General features: G+C 38.0%; 1 protein-coding gene across 5 annotated transcripts in view; it reads right to left on the reverse strand.

Moving 5' to 3' along the window:
- PCDH1 (protocadherin 1) overlaps positions 1–24,816 on the reverse strand; it is a 142,955-nt gene that overhangs the window by 23,372 nt on the left and 94,767 nt on the right. For all 5 annotated transcript variants that reach the window (XM_060774266.2, XM_060774265.2, XM_060774268.2 and 2 more), the window contains exon 4: positions 22,186–22,405. In XM_060774266.2, the coding sequence (XP_060630249.1) occupies positions 22,186–22,405 (220 nt within the window). The remainder of the gene's footprint in view (positions 1–22,185; positions 22,406–24,816) is intronic.

The following is a 24,816-nucleotide window of genomic DNA, read 5'->3' on the forward strand; positions in this document are numbered from 1 at the left end:
AAAATGTCAGCATAGCCTTGTGAAAATCATATTCAACAAACACTTCTGATATTTCAGAAATAACTGCCTACTTACTCAGCTGATTTTGACATGCATACAATCCAAAATTTTAAAGATGATGAATTCTGTGCCTATTCCATATCTATCCCTACTATGACACTAGTTTTCTGTGCTGGTGGGATTGTATGTTCCCATGAGGCAAAAGGCTATGCTAACAGTAACAATTCTGGGTTGTTGTAGTTTTTTTGGGCTGTATGGCCATGTTGTAGAATGCTTCTGAAAAACCTACAACAACCCAGTGATTCTGGCCATGAAAGCCTTCAACAGTAACAATGCTACTGCGAAAGTCTCTCTGTCTGACAGGCTTTCACTCAGGAGCCAGATTAAATATGCCAAATGGCTACTGGACAGCAGCAGTGATGAGGGAGTTGTGAGTGATTTGTTAGAAGATCTATCCAAGACAACAGTGTCACCACAGCTGGCATTTGTTAGTACTGCACAGAAGGAGGCATGGTAAATCTCTTTTGAATGTATTTTACTATGGAAATTCTGTTAAGAGACAATCCAAAATGGGGTACAGCAGAAGGCAACTATGAGTAGCACTGGATTCAAGACAAAAGGATGTTAGTTGTGCTCAGAGCTGAAGGGAAAATAGGAAGCTGCAAAGCACATATGAATGAGTGGAAGCTAAAATAATACAAAATAATTAGAATATATATATCTTGCAATATTTGGGATGAATGAACTAAAATTGATATGAATGGGACATTTTCAGCCATATAATTATAGAAATTGGGTAGCATTAATAGTGAAGAGAGATGTGGCAAATGGAGTCAAGGGGTATAAGGCAAAGTCAGTATATACTCATAAGGCATGATTATACTCTAACTATAGAGTTAGTTAGAAGTTGAAATTAAAAGATTTGATGCTTAAATCCAAGAGGAAATGAACAATGCCCAAACAGGACCTCTTGTTAATAAAAGGAATTTGAAATGCAAAAGTAGGAAAGCTCAAAATAAAAAGATTATAGGCAAATTTGGCCAAGGGCCAGGAAATGAAATAATAGAGTGATTGATTGAATTATGTAAGGCCAACCATTTATTCATAGAAAAATCATTCTTGAAGCATCAAACAGGCAACTGTATCCATATATACATCACCTGATAACCAATATAGAAATAAAATAGACTACATCAGGAGTAGAAGACGGTGAAGCTTTGTTCTTTCTGAAAAAATGATCAGGAGGACATTGTGGTGTAGAGCATAAACTGATGTTAAAAATTAGAGGAAAGGTAAAGAAGAACTCCGAACTAACCATCAAGCCAAAAGCCAACCTGCAATATTATCTTCATAGAATTTAAAGGTATCATAAAAAAAAAGATTTGCACAATTAAATTCAGTTGACTGGAAGCTAGAGGCATTCTGGAGTGAAGCCAGGGATAATGTCAGGGGAAAATGCTAAATGACACTATCTGCAGTCAAAAAAAGGAGAGAGATCTCAATGGATAACCAATGAAACTCTATGTAAGCTGTTAAATATATGTAAGCTGTTAAAGAAGGACAAGAAGCAAAAGTAAAAGATGACAGAAATAGAGTCAAAATCCTGAATGCAAGCAGCTAATTGTGTGTAACAACAAAGAGAACTATATATTTGTCTAGAAATGTTAATAAAAACAAGGTCCCTAAAAACTTTATCTTAAGATTTGTAAAAAAAAAAAAAGGGAGCCATCCCTTGCTCTGAGTAGAGTATTAAAAGACGTAAGTTTAGCCCAACCTAAAAGAACTACCATCCATCTCTACTATCACAATTATGGCACTACTTTTGGCCTTTTTTAATGCTTAGATTCAGAAATGGCAGCAGAATTGAAGGACAGCTAGTCCCTTTTTACTTTTCTCCCACTATGGATTGACATTTGACTTATCCATGGGTCATATCAAAATCCATAATTTTGCCTCCCAAACCTGCACTTGTCTTATACATGAGTGAGTATATATGTTACTGTAATAGTTAATGCAGGGAAATAGAAAATGACAACAAATGAAGAACAAGCAGAAGAACTCATCTTCAAAGGAGCAATGCTGGGTTATGGTCAGAAAAGTATATTACACTTTCTGAATCAATTATTGGATGGCAAATCAAATACATTTGCCAAAAACCTTCACTGGCCAGTTTGTCAGTAAATGGATCCAATATCAAGAAGTACAGCAATATTATGACAAATAGACAATGGTGGGAACAAGGAAGTGGTGGTTTTTACAGAAGTACCCACCAGAATACTTTGCAAGATAAAAAAAATATGATATCTCGACAGAACATTGAAGCAAAATAAGATCCCATTTAGATGAGAGAAACTGGAGGGCATCACTTTTACACTCAAACAGCATTTATTTAAAGTGCATACTGTTCAAATCTGTGAATTTTCTCTATTTGTATTGTAGCAGAGCATAAAGCGCCTGCACAGATGGGTTCATTTAGAGCACTTTGTGCTCCATCATTATTGGATGGTTGACATCACTCATCTAAATGCTGTCTCATTTTAATCTTGACTTTTTAAACAAATCAGCAAATTTTGGTGCACTCATCAGACTCTTAGTCCTTATGCGGCCTTTGAAGTTAATAGTCTGCAATTACTCCAACAGCCGTCAAGTTCTCAGAATTTTGGGGGGAAAGTCATTAATTAAAATTGTAAGAAATAAAGAACAATTAACTTTGTGAATAGGCAGTCCCCGAGTTACAAACATCCAACTTACATATGACTCCTAGTTACAAACGGGGATAGAACAACAGAAAGTGTGAGGAAATAAATGTACCACTAGGAAGGGAACTCCTGGAAGTATTATCACAGGGGAAAAAAGGTGTCCTCTGAAATTTTATCACCAATCCTTGTTTCCATGGCACGTCAACATTTTCAAAATCAAATTGTCACATGGACAGAAAGTGAGGTGAAGTCTTCTCACAGGGGCACAGACAGCAGATCAAAATTTGCGGGAATGTTAATCCTTCCCTATGCTATCCAAAACTTTAAAATATATGTATTGCAAAACTTTAAAAAATATCTATTGCAGAAGACTTTCATGGCCGGAATCACTGGGTTGTTGTAAGTTTTTCGGGTAGTATGGCCATGTTCCAGAAGCATTCTATCCTGATGTTTCACCTGCATCTATGGCAGGCATCCTCAAAGGTTGTGAGGTCCTCACAACCTCTAAGGATGCCTGCCATAGATGTAGGTGAAACATCAGGAGAGAATGCTTCTGGAACAATGGCCATTCAGCCTGAAAAAACTTAAAAATATGTTTGGCTGGAGTTAGACTGAAACAATGTACATGTTCTGACTTACATGCAAATTCAACTTAAGAACAAACCTATAGCACCTATCTTGTTCATAACCTAGGGGCTGCGTATATTTGTACACAATTTATTTCCTTTATCATCTTAGCCAGAATGTTTCAGTTTGACAAAAAATGATGGAGGATAAGAAATGAAGTTTTGAAAGCTTCCTTTCCTACAATATGAAATATCCTTGTGTCAGTTTTTTTTAAAAAGACATGAATAAAAAGCCAGTCCTCTCAAATGTTGTTTATCTTGAACCTATTTATCCATTCTTTAAATTCACACAAGGAAGTCCTCATTTTGTACTAATTCCACAGTCTAAGCTCCTAAAAGCCTTAGTGTGATCTGAGGGAGGGAAAGGGAATGGAAAAATTATGCATTTGAGAATAACACAATTTGCTCTGTTGGAAAATTCATCTCTGTTGGAGAGATGAACTAAATCTAGAAGAAAGAGGGTGGTAACTGACAGTACAACACCTTCCCCTTCCCCAGCCAAGTCTGTGCCACATCACTCATCAGTGCTATCTTTTTATTTGAAACTAAGCAATCCTCCTTCTCCTTTCTATAGCTGTATCCTTCAGTTTTACAATCCGTCTCCTCCTCCTAGATTCACCAGACTATTCAGGACTTGGAAATCATGCTTGGTTTTCTCTTGGAATTGCTCCCTTGCTCCCTCTTTTACATTTTACCTTTTCAAGTGACCAATCAGCCTTTTTTGTTTCCTGATCCCAAAGAAAGGTTAAGTGGATTGAGTTGTGCCACCCAGCCATCCAGAATCTAACCACACTTATGATAAGTTATATTCTAAATTGCAGGAATATAATTTAAAAGTACATACAAGGACATTTGAGTCTAAAATATTTAAGATGTTTTGTAATACAAAATTAATATATTGTGATACATCCAGCCAGAAAGAGGTCAGCACTAGGCATACCCATATTATAAGCCACAAAGTAGGATTGCACGTATTGAATTGCTTATATTTAACTGAAATGCCCAAAGGTTCACTGACGGAAGAGTATTTGCCAGCCCTCAGTATGAGTCAGCTGTATTTGCCAGGCATTTGTATGAGTCAGAAATTATTATATAAATCCTAGCATAGAAAATTAAACCCATTTTGGACAATAACATTTGCATCTTTCAAAGTGAAAAATGGCATGGTGATTGTTTCCTGCCCCACTGTGTATACGTTTCCTAAATACTGTACAATATTAATTTTCGGAAAATGAGTTTGAAGGATATATAATGAGATGTGCAAAATATATATCTGCAGTAGAAGATTCATCTTAAGTATTTTAATCATACCTGAAATACCTAATTTTACTGTGCTTATTCAAATCAGGAGGCATTTTGACCATAGTGGAGAGAATTTCAGCTAAATGGTTTGGGCAATATCCTGGGGAAAAACTACACCTTCCTTTACTCTAAATCAGAGCTAAATACCTAATAGAAGCTGAACAGCAAAATAAGTTACAGTTGGCAAAAACTGTCGGTGAAGTATTGGCCCTAAAGGCATAGACACAATTAATAACATAAGCAAAAATGACATCAAAACAATATTATCACTCAGATCACGGTAAGGAAGAATCAGATCTACAGACAAATGATGATGATGATATTTATTTCTCCACAAGGAGCATAATATCATCAACATATAAAACTGTCTTAAATTCAGATTTTTCACACATATTACCTGGCTCCTTATAACAAAGGATGCAAACATAGATCTGATTTAAGAATAGAGACAGCATACCCAATGGCATGGCCATGAACTTCAAACCCTCCATTTTACAATAGTATGGATGGACAGTAGAAGTCAGGAGTGACTAGTATCTCTCATGTCAGTGCTGAAGTTAATTTCCTCTGTAGAGACCTCATAGTTTGAAAGAGCTATCCAAGGTGCTGAATTCTAGGATGTATCAAGGTTACACCTTTGTTAGCACATTTCAAATCAAGAATAAATTTGGAATAAAGACTATGGAGGATTAACTGCATCACTGACGCTTAACCACCCCAGAATAATGTTAGCAGAATTTAAGGTTTCCTGTTGAAATTAGCTGGTGACATACTTTGAAATGCTTGCAAAATCAAATATTCCTTGAGTGATAGTCAAGAAGGAAACTAATGTTACTTAGCTACATTGTGTTAGTCCATTTAGCAGTTTTCTGCAGAATGCAATGGCAAAAACTGCTAGGTTTTTATGGGAGATTTTTTAGAAAAAATGTTTACTTTTTCTCATGGCACTTTGCATGTAAGGGAGGGCAACTTCGGTGTTGAACAATAAGATAAATATTTGCTATTGGAAAATATGTACTGTATTGTTATTGGAAAATATAGCCATATAGTAAGTCTTAAAATGTGCTACTAGAAGAAAAGAAAGGAAAGAAGAAAGAAGGTAGAAAGGATTATAACTGCAGGCCTAATCCAGGGTTTGGCAAATGCAGAGGGGATAGGGGAAAGTATTCATTCCTGTAGTTCCCTGCCCACCCCTGGGGGGGAGGGTGTCTGTATTGGCAGGTCTTTGGTGACTGGAGGTGACGTCACATCACTTCTAATTCTGTTCTTGGTCAATTTCCAGCTGATTTACACTCCCTATCAACCTTTTGAGAAACTTCAGGATTGGGCAGAAGGGCTGGAAAGCAAAGCCACTGAATTTTACAGCAATGAAAAAATAATAATTCGGGGGAAAATAATTAATGGGGAGAGGAGAGAGTCTAAGGACATTGGAGGAACTTACCCCATTCCTAACTTAATCAAATCTGAGCTTTCTTTGGTTTGGCTCAAAGCAGATAAACAACCCCATTGTTTTTTCATTTTTCTGGAAATGAAACATCTCATATATTTCTAAATAAACCTTAATATTTAAATAATAATAATAATAATGAGGAGGAGCAGGAGGAGGAGGAGGAGGAGGAGGAAAAACACAGCTAGCCATGTAATTTTAGATGAGTTTCCAAATAAAAGCAACAAACCTAGGGGAAAATGGCATCTGAAAAATCAGTAATCTCATACTGATGACAATTAGTACCTCTTTTCTTTAAGATCTGTCTGCTTCAGTTTAGCCTGGAGGTGGTATGTAGCTTTGCGCCTCTACTGTCACATTCTGGTGTCAAAGCCACAGCTGGATAAATGCTGGGCTGAGTGGATTTGGTTGCATTTTTTGGTCTTCCCTAGCAGATGATTTTTATTCACTCCATGCAGCCTCGCTATCTTTTCCCTCTCTCACATCTTTTACTCTCCTTCCAAACTGCTCTAGAATTCTTTCTCAGAGTTTTCAATGACAGAAACAAAAAAGGGTTGTGCCTGAGGCATCTCACAGGGATGCCCTCATATCATCCATGCCAGGGTCCTATTCCATGTAGTTACATAGAAATTAGCCTGTGATGTTACATCCGTAAAGGAATTAAATGCTGTACGTAGAATCCTTCTGCAAACCATGGAATACGAGCAGCAACTCGCTTCAGAATGAATGCAGGCATGCATGAGATAATGTTGCCAGCAGCCAGCGCCATCGGCTTCAGCAGTTCAGGGAAACCTTAATAAATTCTGAACTGCTGCAAAGCAAACCAATGAAGAATTGCCTTCTGCAATAAGCCTGAATGAAGTACATCAATAGTTTTCATCAAAATATGACAGAAATATATGAAATGCCTGTCTGACGATTGGAGTAGAGTATTTTAATTGCTGTACCTATGACATTTTTTATCTGAATGATTTGAAATTTTGGCATAATTGTACTTATCAAATAGACAGGTGATATCTAGTTTCCATTTAATTCTGTGGCATACAACACACAAATCTCTCCCTGTCCCCACCTCAGTATTGTTATCTATTTTAATTATTTTTGTTTTTGTCTTTTATTGTTGATATGGTCAGTGGACTAATCAATAAACAGATCTATATTTCTGTTTTAATTAAAGGGTTGCATTAATATTCTTAGAATTAGCAAGAAGCAGAATCTGGCATAGTATAGCAGAGAAATATGTGTACAGCTGGTCCTCTACATTTATGAGGTTGATTATTTATGGATTTGAATAAGATGTTCTCTCTAGAAATCTAGAGAGCCCTCCAGTGCTTTATAGTCAACCTCTGCTAGAGGTTGATCACAGAATCATGTTGGAGGCACATCTCTAGAAATTGATAGGCTCTCCAGTGCAATTCTATGGTCAGCTTCCAGTGGAGATTGACCTTCACATCATGCTAGAGAACCTACAGATTCTGAGAGAGATGCTCTCTAAGTTTTAAAAAAGAGAGAATTATTTCTTTAATTCACATTTTTCACATTCACAAGGGTTGTGTACTCCTAACCACAATGAATGTTAAAGACTAATTGTAGTTCTATCTTCCTCCCACATCATGAACTACTTGGTGCTCTTCTTGAAAGAATCATAGAGTTGGAAGAGGCCCCAAGGGCCACGCAGTCCAACCCCATTTTGCCATGCAGGAACACAATCCAAGCACTCCTGACACATGGCCATCCAGCCTCTGTTTAAAAACCTCCAGAGTCTTCCAGCATGCATCCATTTAAATTGTAGGTTGTGGTATAGTGGGATGGAAATGCTGTCTCCCAGACCAAGCGTCCTTCATAATCAGTGAGAATTTGTTAGCAGTGCCAGTATAGCTCACATGCTGTGCTTTGTCCTACTTCTAGAACTGTGAAGACTGCTCACAAGTTAACCTATGTAACATATCTTGCTAATGGCCATCTGTATTCTGCTATACCATGTGCCTACTCTCTGGCATTAACATGAAGGAAGGGCCATCTACTTCTCAGTGTGGCATTACTTCTGGCTTTTGCTCTTGTATTTCAAGGCTCCTACAAATAGTGTACAAATAATACACAACTACTTAGCATTAATTTGGTAAGTGTGTGCAGAGGACAGATAAGGAAAAAAAGTATAAGACTGCATTCCAGACACATATTGGTAATTAAAAAAAATTATCCTGAGTAAATAGTTATATAACTGAGCCAAGGATCAGTAGAGATGAAGGGAGGTTTTTAAAAATATATATAATTTGTTATATGAGTAGATTTTGTACCTATATTCCATGCACGTCATTTATCTATTACAACATTCCCTCACCCTCTTCCTATTACTCACTCTTCCTCTTTTTTTACATTAACCACTCATTTATCGAATATATCTTAGTACAATTAACTCTTTTTTTCTCCCCCCACCACGTACTCATACCACAATTTCCATTATAATTTTAACTTCAATCATGAGCTTTGCTTTTCCCACCTCTGTACATTATTTACATTGGCTTCATCACTTTTTATCCATTCCATATATAGCCACCATTTCTTTTTAATTTTTCTCATTTTATCTTCCTTCTTATCTCCACAGGTTAAACTTGCTATAATATCTGGTTGGACCTGATCAAACAAGTAGTTGTTCCGATTTACCATATTCCATTTTTTTTCTTTCCAAACTCATGCTATTACTGCCTTTCTTGTAAGAATCATTGCTCTGAATAAATCTTGATTTTTTTACATCGACCTTATTGTTCCCCAATATTCTCATCAACATCAACTCCATATTTACTTGAAGTGGTATTTTAAATAATTTCTCCATTTCTTCCTTATTTGTTCCCAAAAAGATTTTGCCTTTGGACATTCCCACCACATGTGGGCATACCATCCTTTGCTTAACCTCCAGTGCCAACATGTTGAACTTTTTCCTGTAATCATTTTTGATAGCTGTGCTGGGGTTTGGTACCATTTCCAAATAAATTTCCTTTCCATTTCTTTATACTTCTCTATTTTGATTTTCCTGGCCTCTCTTTTTAAATCCTCTATAATTTGTCTTGTAAGTACTTCCACTTTTTGCCATTTATTTTGCAATGTTCCTATGATCTATTCCTCATCTTTGAGCATCCCTTTAGAGATGAAGGGAGGCGATACTACCTACAATAACTAAATTCTAGTTATTGTAGGTTTGTTGGTGTGTCTAAACAAACAAACAAACAAACAAACAACCCACTTAGATTATAAATGAAATGAGAAGAAAATGATTAAGAAGAATGTAAGAAAAGGATAGGGGAGTTGAAATAGAGGGAAGGATTGGTTTGGTTAAGGAATGAAATCAGGAAGGATGAAGTGATAGCCAAAAAAAAAAAAGCTCTCACTCTTTCTCTTCAAGCTCTAAACTGTTTGTGCTCAGTTGAGGCAGAACTAACAGCACAGAGCAGACTTGAGTAAAAGATTATATAAGATTTAACATCTCTCCCCGAGAGCAATTTGAATGCGGAGCCTTGGTAAACTGTCTCTTCTGATTAGTATGTAGACCTATTATTCACCTACTTTGTTTCCCTCCCCTCATTTATCCACCCTGTCATTTTCTGGATAGGGAAAGTGAAGAGCGGCTGATGAAAACCTGGAAAGGTCCACCTGGAGGGCATCCCACTTTGCCCTGGAGAGACACACAACTCTCAGAATTGTCCCAGCTCTGTACTCAGGATTCAATTGAATCAGAGACACACACCTATTTATAAATGCAGAGTAGTGAAAGGAGGGGTGCAACTACAGTGAGATCTTGGGGCAAAAGACAAGTATGAAGACAGTAGAAAACTCCCTCCCCCAGTTCATGGTCATGACTGGGTTGCAACAGATATGATTACATTGGCACAATATCCTTCCTTCGTATTAACACTCTCCCACTCCATTTTATAGACCATCTGCAAATCGTTACAGATACTCATTTAAAAAATAATTTCATAAAAATGAACTCAATGGCAGGAACAATAAATAATCCAACTAATTGACCAAACACAAAATGGTTTCTGAAGACATTGAGAAGGAGAGAGGACTTCTGGCATTCTTCCAGCAGGACTTCCTGCTATTTGGGTATTTTGTTCTATACTTTTTATGCTCTTCTGCCTTGGAATTTAGGCTTCCTCTCCACTTTAGGGCCAATTCCCAAATGGATTATAAAGTCAAAACTTGAAAATCCACAAGGCACCAGGTTAATCTGGAAATCAGATTTAAATATAAAAATAACAGGCTGCGTCTTTTAATCTTCCAGGTCAGTAAATCGCATATACGTGGCATATGAACCCATCTAAACTATCATATCTTTAGGAGAGGTTGTGAGAGAGAAGGAATAGTATTATGGTGGTTTTAAAAAACATGGCCTTCTTCCTTTTTAATGTAATAGATTACACGGGCCCAGGCTCATTTACATTGAGAGCCACATCAGCCTAGTGGTTGCCTTCAAAGGATTGTTGAATCCATGGATTGATAATCCGTGGCTACAGAGGGCCAACTATATATTTTTTTACATAATGTTCAGTGCTCTTTAGTTTTTATCCAATTTGTGTCCCCAGTTGTTACTGAATGATAACTCCCATCACTTTTGATGATCCACCATGTGGACTAGGGATGATAGGAATAGCAGTCTAACAGCACTTGTGGCTCTAAGGTTCGGAAAAGATTGAACAACATTTTAAAATCAGACATCATATCCACAAGCCTTGTATCTCAATCCAAACCCCAGACTTAATAGCAAAACTGCAGCCTTCCCAATGTTACTGTATAACAATTCCCATTAGCTCTAGTCATGATATCTACTGATTTTTTATCGTTTCAGAAGTGACTTGAGAAACTGCAAGTCGCTTCTGGTGTGAGAGAATTGGCTGTCTGCAAGGGGATGCCCGAATGTGTTACTATCCTATGAAAGACTTCTCTCATGCCCCCACATGTGAAGCTGGAGCTGACAGATGGGACCCTACCCCATCTTGTGGATTCAAACCTCTGACCTTCAGCCAACACAAGGGATTAACCTATTGCGCCACCGTGACTCCTATATATCTATCTATTTAATGATGAAGAATACAGGAGTCATAGCCTAGCATCCAGAGGGCCACATAAAATGACATGGTGGGCCAGATTTGGCCCACGGGCCTTGAGTTTTGACACGTGGATTAATTGACTTGTGGTATAAGGTAGTTATTCACAATGTAGTGAGTAGGCATTCCAGCAACATATGGATGTAAGAGTTATTTCCCACCCAGCATGCTGGGGATATACTAGGTCACATGTTGGCTCTCATAGGTGAGATGATGTTCTATCTGTTAATTAATTTCAGAGCCATCGCTTTACAACAACTGACCCAGCCATCAGTGCTAGCAAATGGCAGTGCTGGGGAATGGCAAACTCTAGCTTAGAGCTTTCCAAATTGTGTGTCGTGACACATTAGTGTGTTGGCTGCAGTGTATAGGTGTGTTGCATGAACGTAATGAGAAATATCTAAGTCTATGCGAAATAAGCAATAAGTGATATATTTAAAATATGAATTAAAGGTTTTCTTGAAATATGTTGTGTCCTCATACATTTTGTTATTAGTTTATGCATGTGTTCATATCTTTTATAAAAGGCTGGTTTAACTTCCAGTTTGCTAGTAAAACTGAATTCCTGTGTCGTGAAATGCGGCATGTCTAAAAAGTGTGTCACAAACATGAAATGTTTGGAAAGCTCTGCTCTAGCTTCTTACAAGTCTAATGTAATGTAGTTTGAGACCCTATCTCAAACTACATTATATGGTCAGCGTAGACTCATAATGCAGTGTAACTACACTGTACGACATCATATGCATCTAAACTGACCATGTAATTATAGAATCATAGAATCATAGAATCAAAGAGTTGGAAGAGACCTCATGGGCCATCCAGTCCAACCCCCTGCCAAGAACCAGGAAAATTGCATTCAAATCACCCCTGACAAATGGCCATCCAGCCTCTGCTTAAAAGCTTCCAAAGAAGGAGCCTCCACCACACTCCGGGGCAGAGAGTTCCACTGCTGAACGGCTCTCACAGTCAGGAAGTTCTAATTGATGCACTTTCAAACTGTAGATGGGACCCTGTTTCCCAAAGAATCTTGGCACAATGGATCAGGAACATAGCACTTTTGTCTGCTCATTCCTGACCCATTAATGCTTGGGTCTGCAGTCAACAATCCAAAGACTGTGAGAGATGTAGAAGTCTCTGACTTTTAAAAAAAGTACTGCAAACATTAGAACATGACCTACATTAAGCCAATTATATTTGGCATTAGCCAGTTTTTGTTATGAGTTGCTCCAGGGAAATTGAGCTGGAACCTATAAATACATCTTTTGTTCTAAAGGTATTTTTATCAGCTAGGTCTTGGTAGAATTTTTCTCTTTCTGGTATATAAAAAGGGGGTGCATTAGGAAAGGGCAAATTGGAGTGGGGCAATTAATTTAATTAGTTGTCCATATGTTTAATGGTTACTGAAGAAAAAAGATCAGCAACTTCTTTGGGGGCAGGAGACAAACTTTTCTGTAAACCCGTTAGATCCAGTTTCCATGTCTACTCAAGAAGTGGTTGAGTCACTTCTCAATATTTCCATAAACTGTAAAAGTTGAGATGTGTCATAATAGCAATCAAATCTAAGTATGACTAGCCATCCTTTCTTTCTTTAAGGGTACTCAACCGATTTGGGGGATATGTGCCTTTTTGAAGTGCAAATAAAGTGCTCAATTACAGTTGTGCTATCTTTTGAAATGATTACTCCAGGCTTATGTGTCCCAAATACTTCTGAAAACTTGCAGTTTCTAACCTGGCTGTCAGAAGCATAATTGCAATGATACATGTTTATGTTGTAAGGCTTTATTTCTTCACAGAAACAATTATAAAAGTAGCAGTGAGCCCGAATCTGTGATTTCCAGTGGGAAATTTCATTCACAACGTGAGACCAGAAGTTCACACAAGTAGGCATTTCATCCATATACGGACATAAGAGTCCCTGGCATCATTCCCCATACAACACACTGGGGATATATCAGGTCCCATTTTGGCTCATCTGGGATGGATAAGATGCTATTTCTGGATTAATTTTGGGGTCGACTTTTTCACAATAACTATCAGCTGGTCCAGTTCAGCACTTAAGAGCATCATCAGACTTGCAACTGTGGATAAGCTTTTGACATGTAACGTAGTATCGGTGGCTTATTTTTCAGTGCTTGAAATCACACCTCATGGCTACTGCCATCACTGTTTCTAAAGAAGTTTGTGAGGAAGTATGAAAAATGTGACACAAAGGACAGCAAGATAGAGCTGAATCCATAGTAGGATACAAGGGTTAGAATTTGGTTTGAAAATCTGTTGAAACCATTTCATGTTCTTCTCATGGCTGACAGATTTGTTCATTAGTTATGTTGCTGCTTCTTCTCTATGATTTAAGTTCTTTGTGAGAATGGCAATACTGGTACTGTTTTTGGCCAGTTGTAATGTCCTCATTTTTGGAGGAAAAAAACACTGAAAGAACTGGGTAAGACTTTTAGCTCTGCTATTCCTGGTGAAGATAGACCCCATCTTGTCTCTTGCCTAAGTTGTGCTTTGAGCTCAAATAAGTATCTATTCCATTTCTCAGAAGCAAAAATGAGAATGATTCCAGGACATTAATGTGATGATTTTGCAAACTGGCTAATTTTGGAAGCTTTGCTGCTTCTTTGCTAGAAATAGTTGCTAAGGATTCATCCTTATATTGGTTTATCTTGCTTTCCTGTTGGTTGGTAGCGATGTTCTTGATCCCCACCCCTATTTGACCAAAGATAAATGCTCTTGCTGATCAAGGAATAGGAGTTCAGTCTGTTCAGTGAGTCTGGTCCATCTTGGAATGGTATATACCTTAGGATATATTTTACAATACTGCTGGAACCAGCTTTATTTTTCATTATCCAGAGGTAACTTTGGCCATTACACCATTCATGGAGATGGCAGGTAAGATCATGGTCAGATATATAGCCAACTCTGCAATCTGTATACAGTTAACTGAGAGTTAAATCATACTGAATTTGTATGAAAAGAATGTGATTGAAAACACACATATATAATTACTCTGTAAATTACAGGAGTAAGATTCATTCTGCTTTACAAAACTCCATGCTAGCTTCCTTGAGCATTTCACGATTCAGTCAGAAAGATACACTATACATACTTTGAATATACATTAGATAAAAAAGAAGGTAGTCCAACAAACTGAACAGTTAAGTCAGAGAAACTGAAAACATGTTGGCAGCATTGTAGATGATGGAATCCGTAATTCAGATTTTACATTATCTATGATAATAAATGCCTTCTGTATTATTGATGTTGTTGTTCCTTTATTTGCTTAAAATATTTTGCTGCCTTGGAAATTTTATAGTATATTTCATATAACTATAGTAATACAAAAGGAGATTTATATTTCTTCAGTTTCACTCTGCTGGTCTCTTTGTGCTGGCTTGCCTTTAAAACCAATATAATGCAAGAGAATGCAATGTTTTAAAATAAAATTAAGTTAATATTTTTCTTTGTTTCAAGACAACTGTAAAGTAATGAAAGAGCTGGGCATGTTTAGCCTTCAAAAGAGAAGACTGAGAGGAGACACGATGGTCATGTTATAAGTATGTGAGATGAAGTCGTAGGGAGGAGGGAGCAAGCTTGTTTTTTGCTGCCCTGGAAACTAGGACATGGAAAATGGCTTTAAACTACAAAAAAGGAGATTTCATCTGAAGATTAGGAAGAACTTCCTGACTGGGAGAGCTGTTCAGCAGTGGAACTCTCTGCCCCGGAGTGTGATGGAGGCACCTTCTTTGGAGGCTTTTTAACAGACGCTGGATGGCCATCTGTCGGGGGTGCTTTGAATGCAATTTCGCTGCTTCTTGGCAGGGGGTTGGACTGGATGGCCCATGAGGTCTCTTCCAACTCTATGATTCTATGATTTTATGAAATAAAAGGGCCAGACCCTGCTACAACTTACTGAACTCAAGAAGCCAATCTTTCTAAACTTACTACTATCAAGGCTCTCATTCTCTCAAAAATGACTATACATAAGGGCCTGATTCTGTTAACACCCATCACAGCTGAGGTCTAATTCTCACAAGGCCTATTTTTGCTCTGAGCTGAATCCTGATAATTCCAGGTTGAGTTGAGATGAGAACTGGATCTGATTATAGCCTCCTCCTGGCAAGACTTAAGTTAAACCCATCTCCTGGCAAGTTCAGCCCTCATGTATTTGCATAAAGGATCAATGCCACAGAGAACCAACATGGTGTAATTATTTCAGTCCTGGACTAGGATTTTTGTGGACCAGGGTTGGAATCTCTGTTCAGCTATGGAAATATACTGGATGACCTTGTGTAGATCATAGTTTCTCTGCTTCAGAGGCAGGCAATGTCAAAGCCCTTCTGAACCAATCTTGTAAAGAAAGGTCTCTGATAGGTTGTCTTTAATGTTACCATAAGTAAAAAATGACTTGAAAGTACACAACAATATATCCTGTGTATTGTCGAAGGCTTTCATGGCTGGAATCACTGGGTTGTTGTAGGTTTTTACGGGCTATATGGCTTTATTCTAGAGGCATTCTCTCCTGACGTTTCACCTGTATCTGTGGCAAGCATCCTTAGAGGTGGTGACCTCACTACCTCTGAGGATGCTTGCCATAGATGCAGGAAAAACATCAGGAGAGAATGCCTCTAGAACAAGGCCATATAGCCCAAAAAAACCTACAACAACCCAATCTATCCTGCATGAATCAATTTGTCTTGAGGGCTATTGGCAGCTACCTAAGCAGATAGGCAAATCTCCTTGTAACTCCTTATCATAAACAAAACAAAAAAACCCCAAAGGTTGCTATGGATTTTAGCACGCAGTCTTAGATCTCATCTTTGACACCCTTTGCATATGATTTCTAATGGGTCCTCTTACACTGGAGCCCTTGGTGGCACAGTGGGTTAAACCACTGAGCTGCTGAGCTTGCTGACCAAAAGGTTGCAGGTTCAAATCTGGGAGCGGGGTGAGCTTCCCCCTTCAGCCCCAGCTTCTGCCAACCTAGCAGTTCGAAAACATGCAAATGTGAGTAGATCAATAGGTACTGCTCCGGTGGGAAGGTAACGGTGCTCCATGCAGTCATGCCAGCCACATGACCTTGGAGGTGTCTACGGACAATGCCCGCTCTTTGGCTAAGAAATGGAGATGAGCACAACACCCCAGAGTTGGACACGACTCCACTTTATGTCAGGGGAAAACCTTTACCTTTACCTATAACATGACACATGGACTATTTCGTCAGTAACCTGTAGGAACCCACACGTAAAGGATCTGCAGGCAGCACCTTTTGTAAAATGGGATTCCAATTGTCTTCACTTGTCCTTTATTTCTTCACATATACCAGAAGTATGTGTGTGTTATACACATGTCTGCAAATTGCCTGCAACTTGTCAGCTGTGCTAGTGACACACCTTTCGGGACATGTTTTGGGGGCAGGTTTTTCTTAATACTTGATTCTCTGTTGCTGAATAGCAGTTAAAGAAAGACCATAAATAATGCTATAAATGTTTTCCACTTGCCATTAATGGTCTCATTTTTGACATTTTCCCCCTCCCAAATTACTCAGCTCTATAGGAACAAAAATGTTTTAACATTTCTTCATTTGGACAAAAGAAGAGAGTTGTACAAAAAAGTTGTTTAAAAAGAGACAGCTGCAACGAAGGGGAACATCAGACAGATTGCGAGGAGTCATTCCTCTGCAATGTCCACTATTTTATTAGACATGGAAAGGGTAGAACCGTGAGTATGATAGGGTTTATATGTATCAAGACCGCATCATGTCTTCAAAAATCATGGGTTTCCTACTTAAAAGGTGTTTCCCGCAGTGTGTATGATATGGTTCTATGTGATGCAATTAAGATAAAGCGCATAACAGACAATGATCTAATTGATTCAATAAAACTAATTTCACAAATTGATTATTATAAGCTGGTGGTCAGTGAGTACAGTTCACACCTCCTGATATTGAAGGTGGCACCATCAACCATGGCAAAGATTAATGGTGAACAAAATTGGTGGTTTTGTAGCCACTTTTATGTGGATTTTTCAGAATATACTGTGGTTAGCAGAGTCAGAACAAAAATTTGTTGGAAACGTATAAGCATTTTAGTTAATTATTAATAACTTATACAATGCAACTCAATTGCTTTCACATTTGAATAATTTAACATTTAATATGCTAAATTGCAGTTTAAATTAAAATTAAATACCTTCACTAAATCTCTTTGCAGAACAAAGCTGAAAAATGCTGTTCAGGATCTTCCTCTCTCTGCCCCCATGCAGCCCAGTTGTGAGATTTGGAAAGAAGGAAACAACTGCACATTTTTTTGAAAACTAGATTTCTTTTTTATGCCACCAGAACCCCTTCTCTTATTTTCCCTTTCTGCCTTCCTTATGATTCATGTTCTTTCCTCTTTTTTCTTTAGCTTCTTGATCCCCATGGGGATCCTAGTAAAAGTCTGATTTAAGAGCTTCAAAAGTCTCCTTCCAGAGACTGATGAGGAATGTTTATGTGGTGTTCAGTGGAGACCAGAGGATAACCACCTGGCTGCAAGGAAAATGTACTTGGTCCAACCAACCTTTACTACTTATTGGCTTAAAAGAATGTAACTTTGGAGTTAACTAAACAATCATAATCTAATTGTGAACTAAAATCAATAAAGTCACTCTGATCCGCTCCGACCTGGACACCATGTTGATGACATGCTCTGAGGCTGTAATATGCTTGTCTAGTTTTGATGGATTCATTTCGGTTGGTGTAGTTCGAGAATGTGGACAAGATCCTTGGGGAAGCGAGGGCAACCACACGCATCCTAGACTTTTGCCAATCTTGGGAAAGCAGATATTCTGGATTATCTGCTTTGATATTCTGGGTAACATGGCTGTGTGAAAGGGCCCTTAGACACAACGGCAGTGGCAACATCAGCTAACACTTGTCACTACTCTACAAAAGTTGGCATCTCTTCTGAACATATTTTACCATGAAAATCCTATGATGAGACAATCCAAAATGATGCAAGGAGCAATGCCAGAAGATGACATAAGGTCAGAAGGCACTTAACAAGCTAGTGGGAAACAGCAGAAGACAAGTACAAATGGCATAATGATATTACTAAATGTTCAAATTTTATGCTCATTTTTTGTGCTCAATGGTGAAAGGAAATTCCAAAGTAGTATATCACATAGAATAGGAACTTGGAATATTAGAGACATGGATCAGGGGAAGTGAGATATTGTAAAATGAGCAGGAATTGACCATTTTCAGTCAGATCCTAAAATCATAAGATCCTATCTCATTTTGGAAACTAAGAATGGTCAGGGCCAATTAGTACTTGGATGGGAGATGGTTTATGAATGCCATGTGCTCAGGCTATATTGGCATAAGGGTAACATTATATCGAGTAAGCTATGGTCCAACCTATGATGAGCAAAGATCTCACTTATCAGACTTTGTTCTTCTCTTGGATCGCTTTCTCCTCTCTCTCCTCCTGGGTAAATGGAGAAACCCAATTTCTCTGTTGAAACCAGAGACCCTCAAAACAAAGAAGTACTCAGACACCGCAGTGTTGCTTCCAGTTTCAAGCTGAGTGTGGTCAACGGTTACCATTCTGGGTGGCTTTAAACCCATAAAGATGAGCTGAGGGCTAGACCATTCTCAAAGTAGCCTACTGCATGGACCATTTTACTTGTTTTGTATGTTAATATAACCATATACTTTGGGGAAAAAAGGGTTGGCAACTGAATCTGCTTATTCTTCTCTTCCTTTTTCATTTAGCTTTTCCTTCTGTATATTTTTCATATAGTAAACCATTTTTCATAAACTGTCATTTTGCCCTTTGAAATTACAGTATAATTGTGTGAGCAGCAGAAAACATTGCTTCAAATCCCAGTGCCTTGGTTATTGTTTTTCTAAGGGCCACCTGAGCAGGAATGCAATGGTGGACTCTTACCAAAAATCTCTAGAAGGATGGAATTTTCCATAGGATGAGGAATGGAATCCGAAGGAAGGATTACCTTTTAGAGGTTTAGTGAACAAGCTTGAGGGAAAAAGACAGGAAAATCTTCCTTCTTGAGATGTACCAATTTTAGATTTCAATCTGTCTTGAATGTTCACCAACAGCTGAAATACTTATGTGGGTGTAAGTGACATTAAACTTGAAGGAACTTTTGTCTGACTGCACATGTACTGAAAAGAAGCATGAAGTACCACCTTCCTTGCCTATTTTTGTATTCCAGCTTTCTATCTGAGATAGAAAGAATATTTTAATATATTTTTAGACATGACTGAAAAAACTTATTTCTTGAATGCCAGAAATCTTGACAAGGAGAACCCTGGACTGGCATGGAGCTCTGAAATTCAGAATGTGTTCTGCACAAAAATCGCATTTCATTTTTTGAACAGATTTTTTTTACACAGTAACCAGCATTTTCAGTGAAGAAATATTATTTTCTGTGTAGAAAAAGTTGTTTTCTATGCATAAACAGTGCGACATTGTACAGAGTAAGGCTGAATCTACACTACTCTATATCCCAGGATCCGATCCCAGATTATCTGCTTTGAACTGGATTATATAATCTGGGATAAGCAAAAAATGTGGGCTCAGACTCTAGGATATAGGGCAGTGTAGATCCAGCCTAAATCAACTGCATATAGTGTTTTTTAACATAAGATTTATAGTAATGGGAAGAAAATATTCGTGATTACTAGTATTTACTTCATAAATTTCTCCAAAATCTGAAATAAATGTGCATATTTATATGTGTGTGTATGGCCCCGTTTACACTGTGATATGGTCAATATATAGTTATATAATGCATTTTGACTGCTGAACTGCACAATATGAGTCCCAACTTTCCATGTAATGTGGCTCCAAACTGCATGATATGATAGTATAGATGGGTCTCTGAGTATGAACATTTATTCCAAATTTTGGTAAAATGATTTAAAAAACCACCATACATCTCTAGCTAGTAAAGAGTTTACAAAATAATTTAAAACAGGAGGTGCAAACATATGCAAGAGATGTACTTAAAAGGTAGTGTTTTTGTATGTCAGAAAAATAAATTATATCTGCAAACACTCAGATAAAAAAAGACTCATTTACATCATTTATATAGACTGTAAAAGGTCCTGTGTAGGAAGCTACCAAATGGTTGTACAGGAAAATATGACAAATGGCCATAATATATAGATGTTTGCTAAAATGCAAAATAAAATGTAATATGACTCTGAAAATCTGAGGTACGAGAGTGACATGCACAGATTAAAGGATATGTTTTAAGATCAAACCAGGGGGTGCTGTGGTTTTATATTTGAATATGTTTTTAATTAATTCATTTTAATTAGTACAATTTATGTTTAATTCTATTTTAATGTTTGTATGTTTTTGAATTTATATTGCATTGAAATGCTTTTAATGTAAGTCATTCGGGTCTCCTTTGTGGAGAGACAAAACTAGGTATTATTATTATTGTTGTTGTTGTTGTTGTTGTTGTTGTTGTTAGTAAGGTGCCAGCTGCAAAAGGCCACCTTACTGGGATCTGCACACATTATTCGCCGATACATCTCACAGTCCTAGACACTTGGGAAGTGTCCAATGTGTGATCCAATACAACAGCTAGCAGAGTGATCTTGTCTGCTGTGGTCTCATCTTGTTGTGTTTCAAATAATAATAATAAATATAGTTCCCCAACTATATTTACCTTATAATGCAAAGAGGTGTGTATGTGTAATACTTTGGCAGAGTGAAATTGGACGAAAACGTTAAGCACCTCCCTCCCTTTGGAGTGCCCCATGTAATTCCTGCTTTCATTTCCCTCTTTTTCATATATTAAACCCTCCCCTTTCAGTTAATTCGAGCAATATGTGGTGAAAGGATGGCTTGGAGTAGAATAATCTAGGCTGGAAAATCAGAGTGTGTAAAAAACCTTAATCCCCCTCTCTAGCCCACTTCTCCTTTACATCCCTCCTCCATCCACAGACTTAGTAAAAGTGTATTTGAGAACATGTTTGCTGAGCTAACATGTAGCTCATCATGAATAAACACCGAAGAGCTGATAGCACTGGTAAGCCGCTCAGGTTCACAGCACTTGCAAATAATGCATTAGAAAGGATATATCTTGCCAACAGATAAATGGAATTAGGAGTTTAAAGAAAAAATGATTCAAACAAGGAAACGTATCAAAAGTGATTAAAAACAAATTCCAAATAATGATGAAACACAGCAATGTTCTTTTAGAGTGGTCCTCAACCTTTGAACTTCCAGTTCTCAGAACCTGAAGACAACACAGGCCCCCATTTCCACTGCCATATAATGCAGTTTCATAATGCAGTTGAACTGCATTGAGCTGCATTATATGGCAACATAGTATCATATAAGGTAGTTCGATACAGCTAAATTACATTACAAAACTGCATTATGTGGCAGTGTAAATGGGGCCACAGCTAGTAGGCAGGGATGCTAGGAGGCCAAGTCCAAAATATTGGGAGAACTAAAGATTGAGATTTAATATTAAACATTTGTTGCACCTTTTTGTGGTGAGTATCAAGGAACTACCCAAATAGTGTTCCTAATATTGCTGGCGATAGTAACAGCAACAGGAACAATAGTGGTTTATAGAGTAGGCTGGATAACACACAACCCATTAGCCTTTAGTATATTCTTTAGCCTGCTGCTAAAACTCCATAATGGTTAAAAAATGTTGATGTAGTCATTTTCAAAATGAAATAGGTAGGTAGAGAGAGCAGAATGGAGACCACAGCAAATTATGGGGAATTGAATATATCTATTCATATTACTGAATGTTCTGCTGCAAACGGAAAACCTGCACCGATCTCTCTGTATGCATTGTCCCTTCCCTTTCTTTTATGTGGAGGAAGCACTAACAGTTACCGTTAATGCGTGTTTCCAAAATGGCTGAAAATTAATCCTATTCCCATTCTCCTCTTGAATACGGTAATATTTACTCTTTGCCCACAGACGGACTTTCTAAAGAGGCACAGAAATGTGGATGAAGCCTCTTACCGTTTTCAGGATGCTCCATCTCCCCAATGCTGCCATCAGGCGTAGTGCGTTCATAGTGATCCTCAGGAAGAGCAAGGGGTCCAATGCGAGGACCTGACGAAGACTTGCTGCTTGGCGTTTCTGACTCCTCCAGGCCACTGTCATAGTAACTGTGTTGAGAGGGGTCCTGTAGATCTTGAGCCTGATTGGCTGCAGAGAATGTCACTCGGCGATGAGGTAACTGCAAGAAACAATAATCCGTCACTGTATATTTATCACACTCAGACAAATGTATTACAAAGGGATACTGTAGCATGTTATAGATACAAGAAATCATGAAGCGCCATGTCTGATACATTGAATCCAACATTTCTACACTAAAACATACTTAGATCCAAAGATAATAATTCTGAATTAGTTCAGAACTATCATTTCTTTTAAAAATATTGGAGGAACTATTAATATAGTCCACTCCTAGCTGATCTTGGACAGAAAATCTTCCATTAAGAACAAACTAGAGATGGAAGATCCCTGCTTTCTTAGATGCTGCGCTCCTGGAACTCACAATGCTTCCTCGTGAAAGTCCATTCAAATCAGATCTTTCTCTGCACAGATTTCCTGCAACATGATGGCATGAAGTTATTGGGCTGTGGCTGTAGGGATTCTGCTGCAGTGGTTGACTGCTGCTCAATTTACACTCCTGAATTCGAAATTGATTAATTTTTTATAGAATGTATTTCATTTGAACCCTCCCTTCACTTGTACTCAAGACTAGAAGTGCCATAGTTATAGATGCATCTGAAAAGGCAATGAAAATTTACACCATAATAAATTTGTTAGTCTTTAAGTTGCTGTAAGATTCTTTGGACCAATTCTGACAATCGGTATCTCAGATTAATAAGCCAAGATTTGAACAAGACTTTGAGTGTATAGTGCTTTACTCTTCTTTTCACACAATATTAAATTAGTCATACTTTCCCATTTGTTTGAAATAGGAAACCTCTGTTGCTGTCTATCATGGATAATAAATAACTTGCTTTAGGCTTGTTCTGTAACTGGTAGCCTGTACAACCAAAAAGGAAATTGTGGTTAGTGGAAAACTTCCAGATTTACTTTTCACTCATGAAGAGAGGAGCAAGGCAGCTGCATATTTTTTAAACACTATCCTTAGTTCTTCATATATTGGCTAATTAAGGTGAGGTTCTGATTATCTGGATATGGTATTTATTGGTTTTGCTGTAATAAACAAACACAGTTACCTATCTGTAAAAAGAACATGTGCATATCGTAGTTGGCAATTATGAAAAAAAACTGCTTTTTAGACAAGACAGTGATGTGGAAGAAGAAAAATAATGGAACCGTGTATATTTCCTATTCTTTCTTTAATCATTACTAATTCACATATTGCAAAACACAACAAAAGCTTACATTTGTTACTGAGCAGATCTTTCTACTCTACACATAAAAAAAATAAAATGAATTTTAGCTCTGCAGCCAGATTGCATCAGATTTCCTTAAATCTGGTTATGCTACATTCACTACTAAAGGTAAAGGTTTCCCCTTGACATTAAATATTGTTGTGTCCGACACCGGGGGGGGGGGGGGGGTGATGCTCATCTCCATTTCTAAGCCGAAGTTCTGGTGATGCCTGTAGACACCTCCTAGGTCATGTGGTCAGCATGTCTGCATGGAGCGCCGTTACCTCCCCGCCGAATTGGTATCTATTGATCTACTTACATTTGCATGTTTTCGAATTGCTAGGTTGGCAGAAGCTGAGGCTAACAACAGGAGCTCACCCCACCCCCCGCATATCTGAACCACCGACCTTCTGATTAGCAAGTTCTGCAGTTTTGCTGTTCAACCTGTTGTGCTACTGTGGCCCCATTCACTAGATCTCCTTTATTTCTGACCATCTGCTTTGAAGATAATGACCAGTTTTTTATTGCTTACTAGCCTACCCAAAGTTTCTCTGTTGGAGGAGCCACTGTCCCCCTGCTTCCCCCCCCCCCTTTCCCCCCATTCATACCTTTCCCCCTTTCCTTTCTCTTCCTTCCTTCTCTCCTTTTTTTTCTTACCCGTTTATCCCTTTTCTTCTCCTTTCCCTTCTTTTTCTCCTTCCTCCCTTCCTTCCTTCCTCCCTCCCTCACTCCCCCTTTCCTTTCTCCCTTCTCTAGCTCTGAGAGCACCTATCTCATAATGTATCCATGACAATATGGCTCTCTTTGTGGCACATTTTTCCTTTCTTTCCCTCATACACATGTCACCTTTCTTTCTTTATTATGTGCTAGTTTAGTGTAAGATTACATAAGATAAGTGTAATATTTTTATTTACATGTTGTTCTTTAAAAAAAATAAGTTACTATTGGTTGTGTTCAGTGTAGACCCTTAGGAAGGCCAATTGATTTATGTACCGCTCCGACAGGTTAAAACAACACATTTAGACAATAAGAAGAATAAGAATAAAAAGAAGTAGCAGCAGCAGCAGCAAAGCAGCAACAACACATCGAGAACAGTCTCTCTTTCTGCTGATTTACCAAGGTCAATAAAAATCTCTGAATCACTATGGAGGGAGACATTGTGTGAGTAATTCATGGACTATGAGTGATCGGGATAATCACCCAGTCATATTAAATGGCAAAATATTTCCTTCTA

The sequence above is a fragment of the Anolis sagrei genome, chromosome 4 (assembly GCF_037176765.1).
Source record: "Anolis sagrei isolate rAnoSag1 chromosome 4, rAnoSag1.mat, whole genome shotgun sequence".
NCBI lineage: Eukaryota > Metazoa > Chordata > Lepidosauria > Squamata > Dactyloidae > Anolis > Anolis sagrei.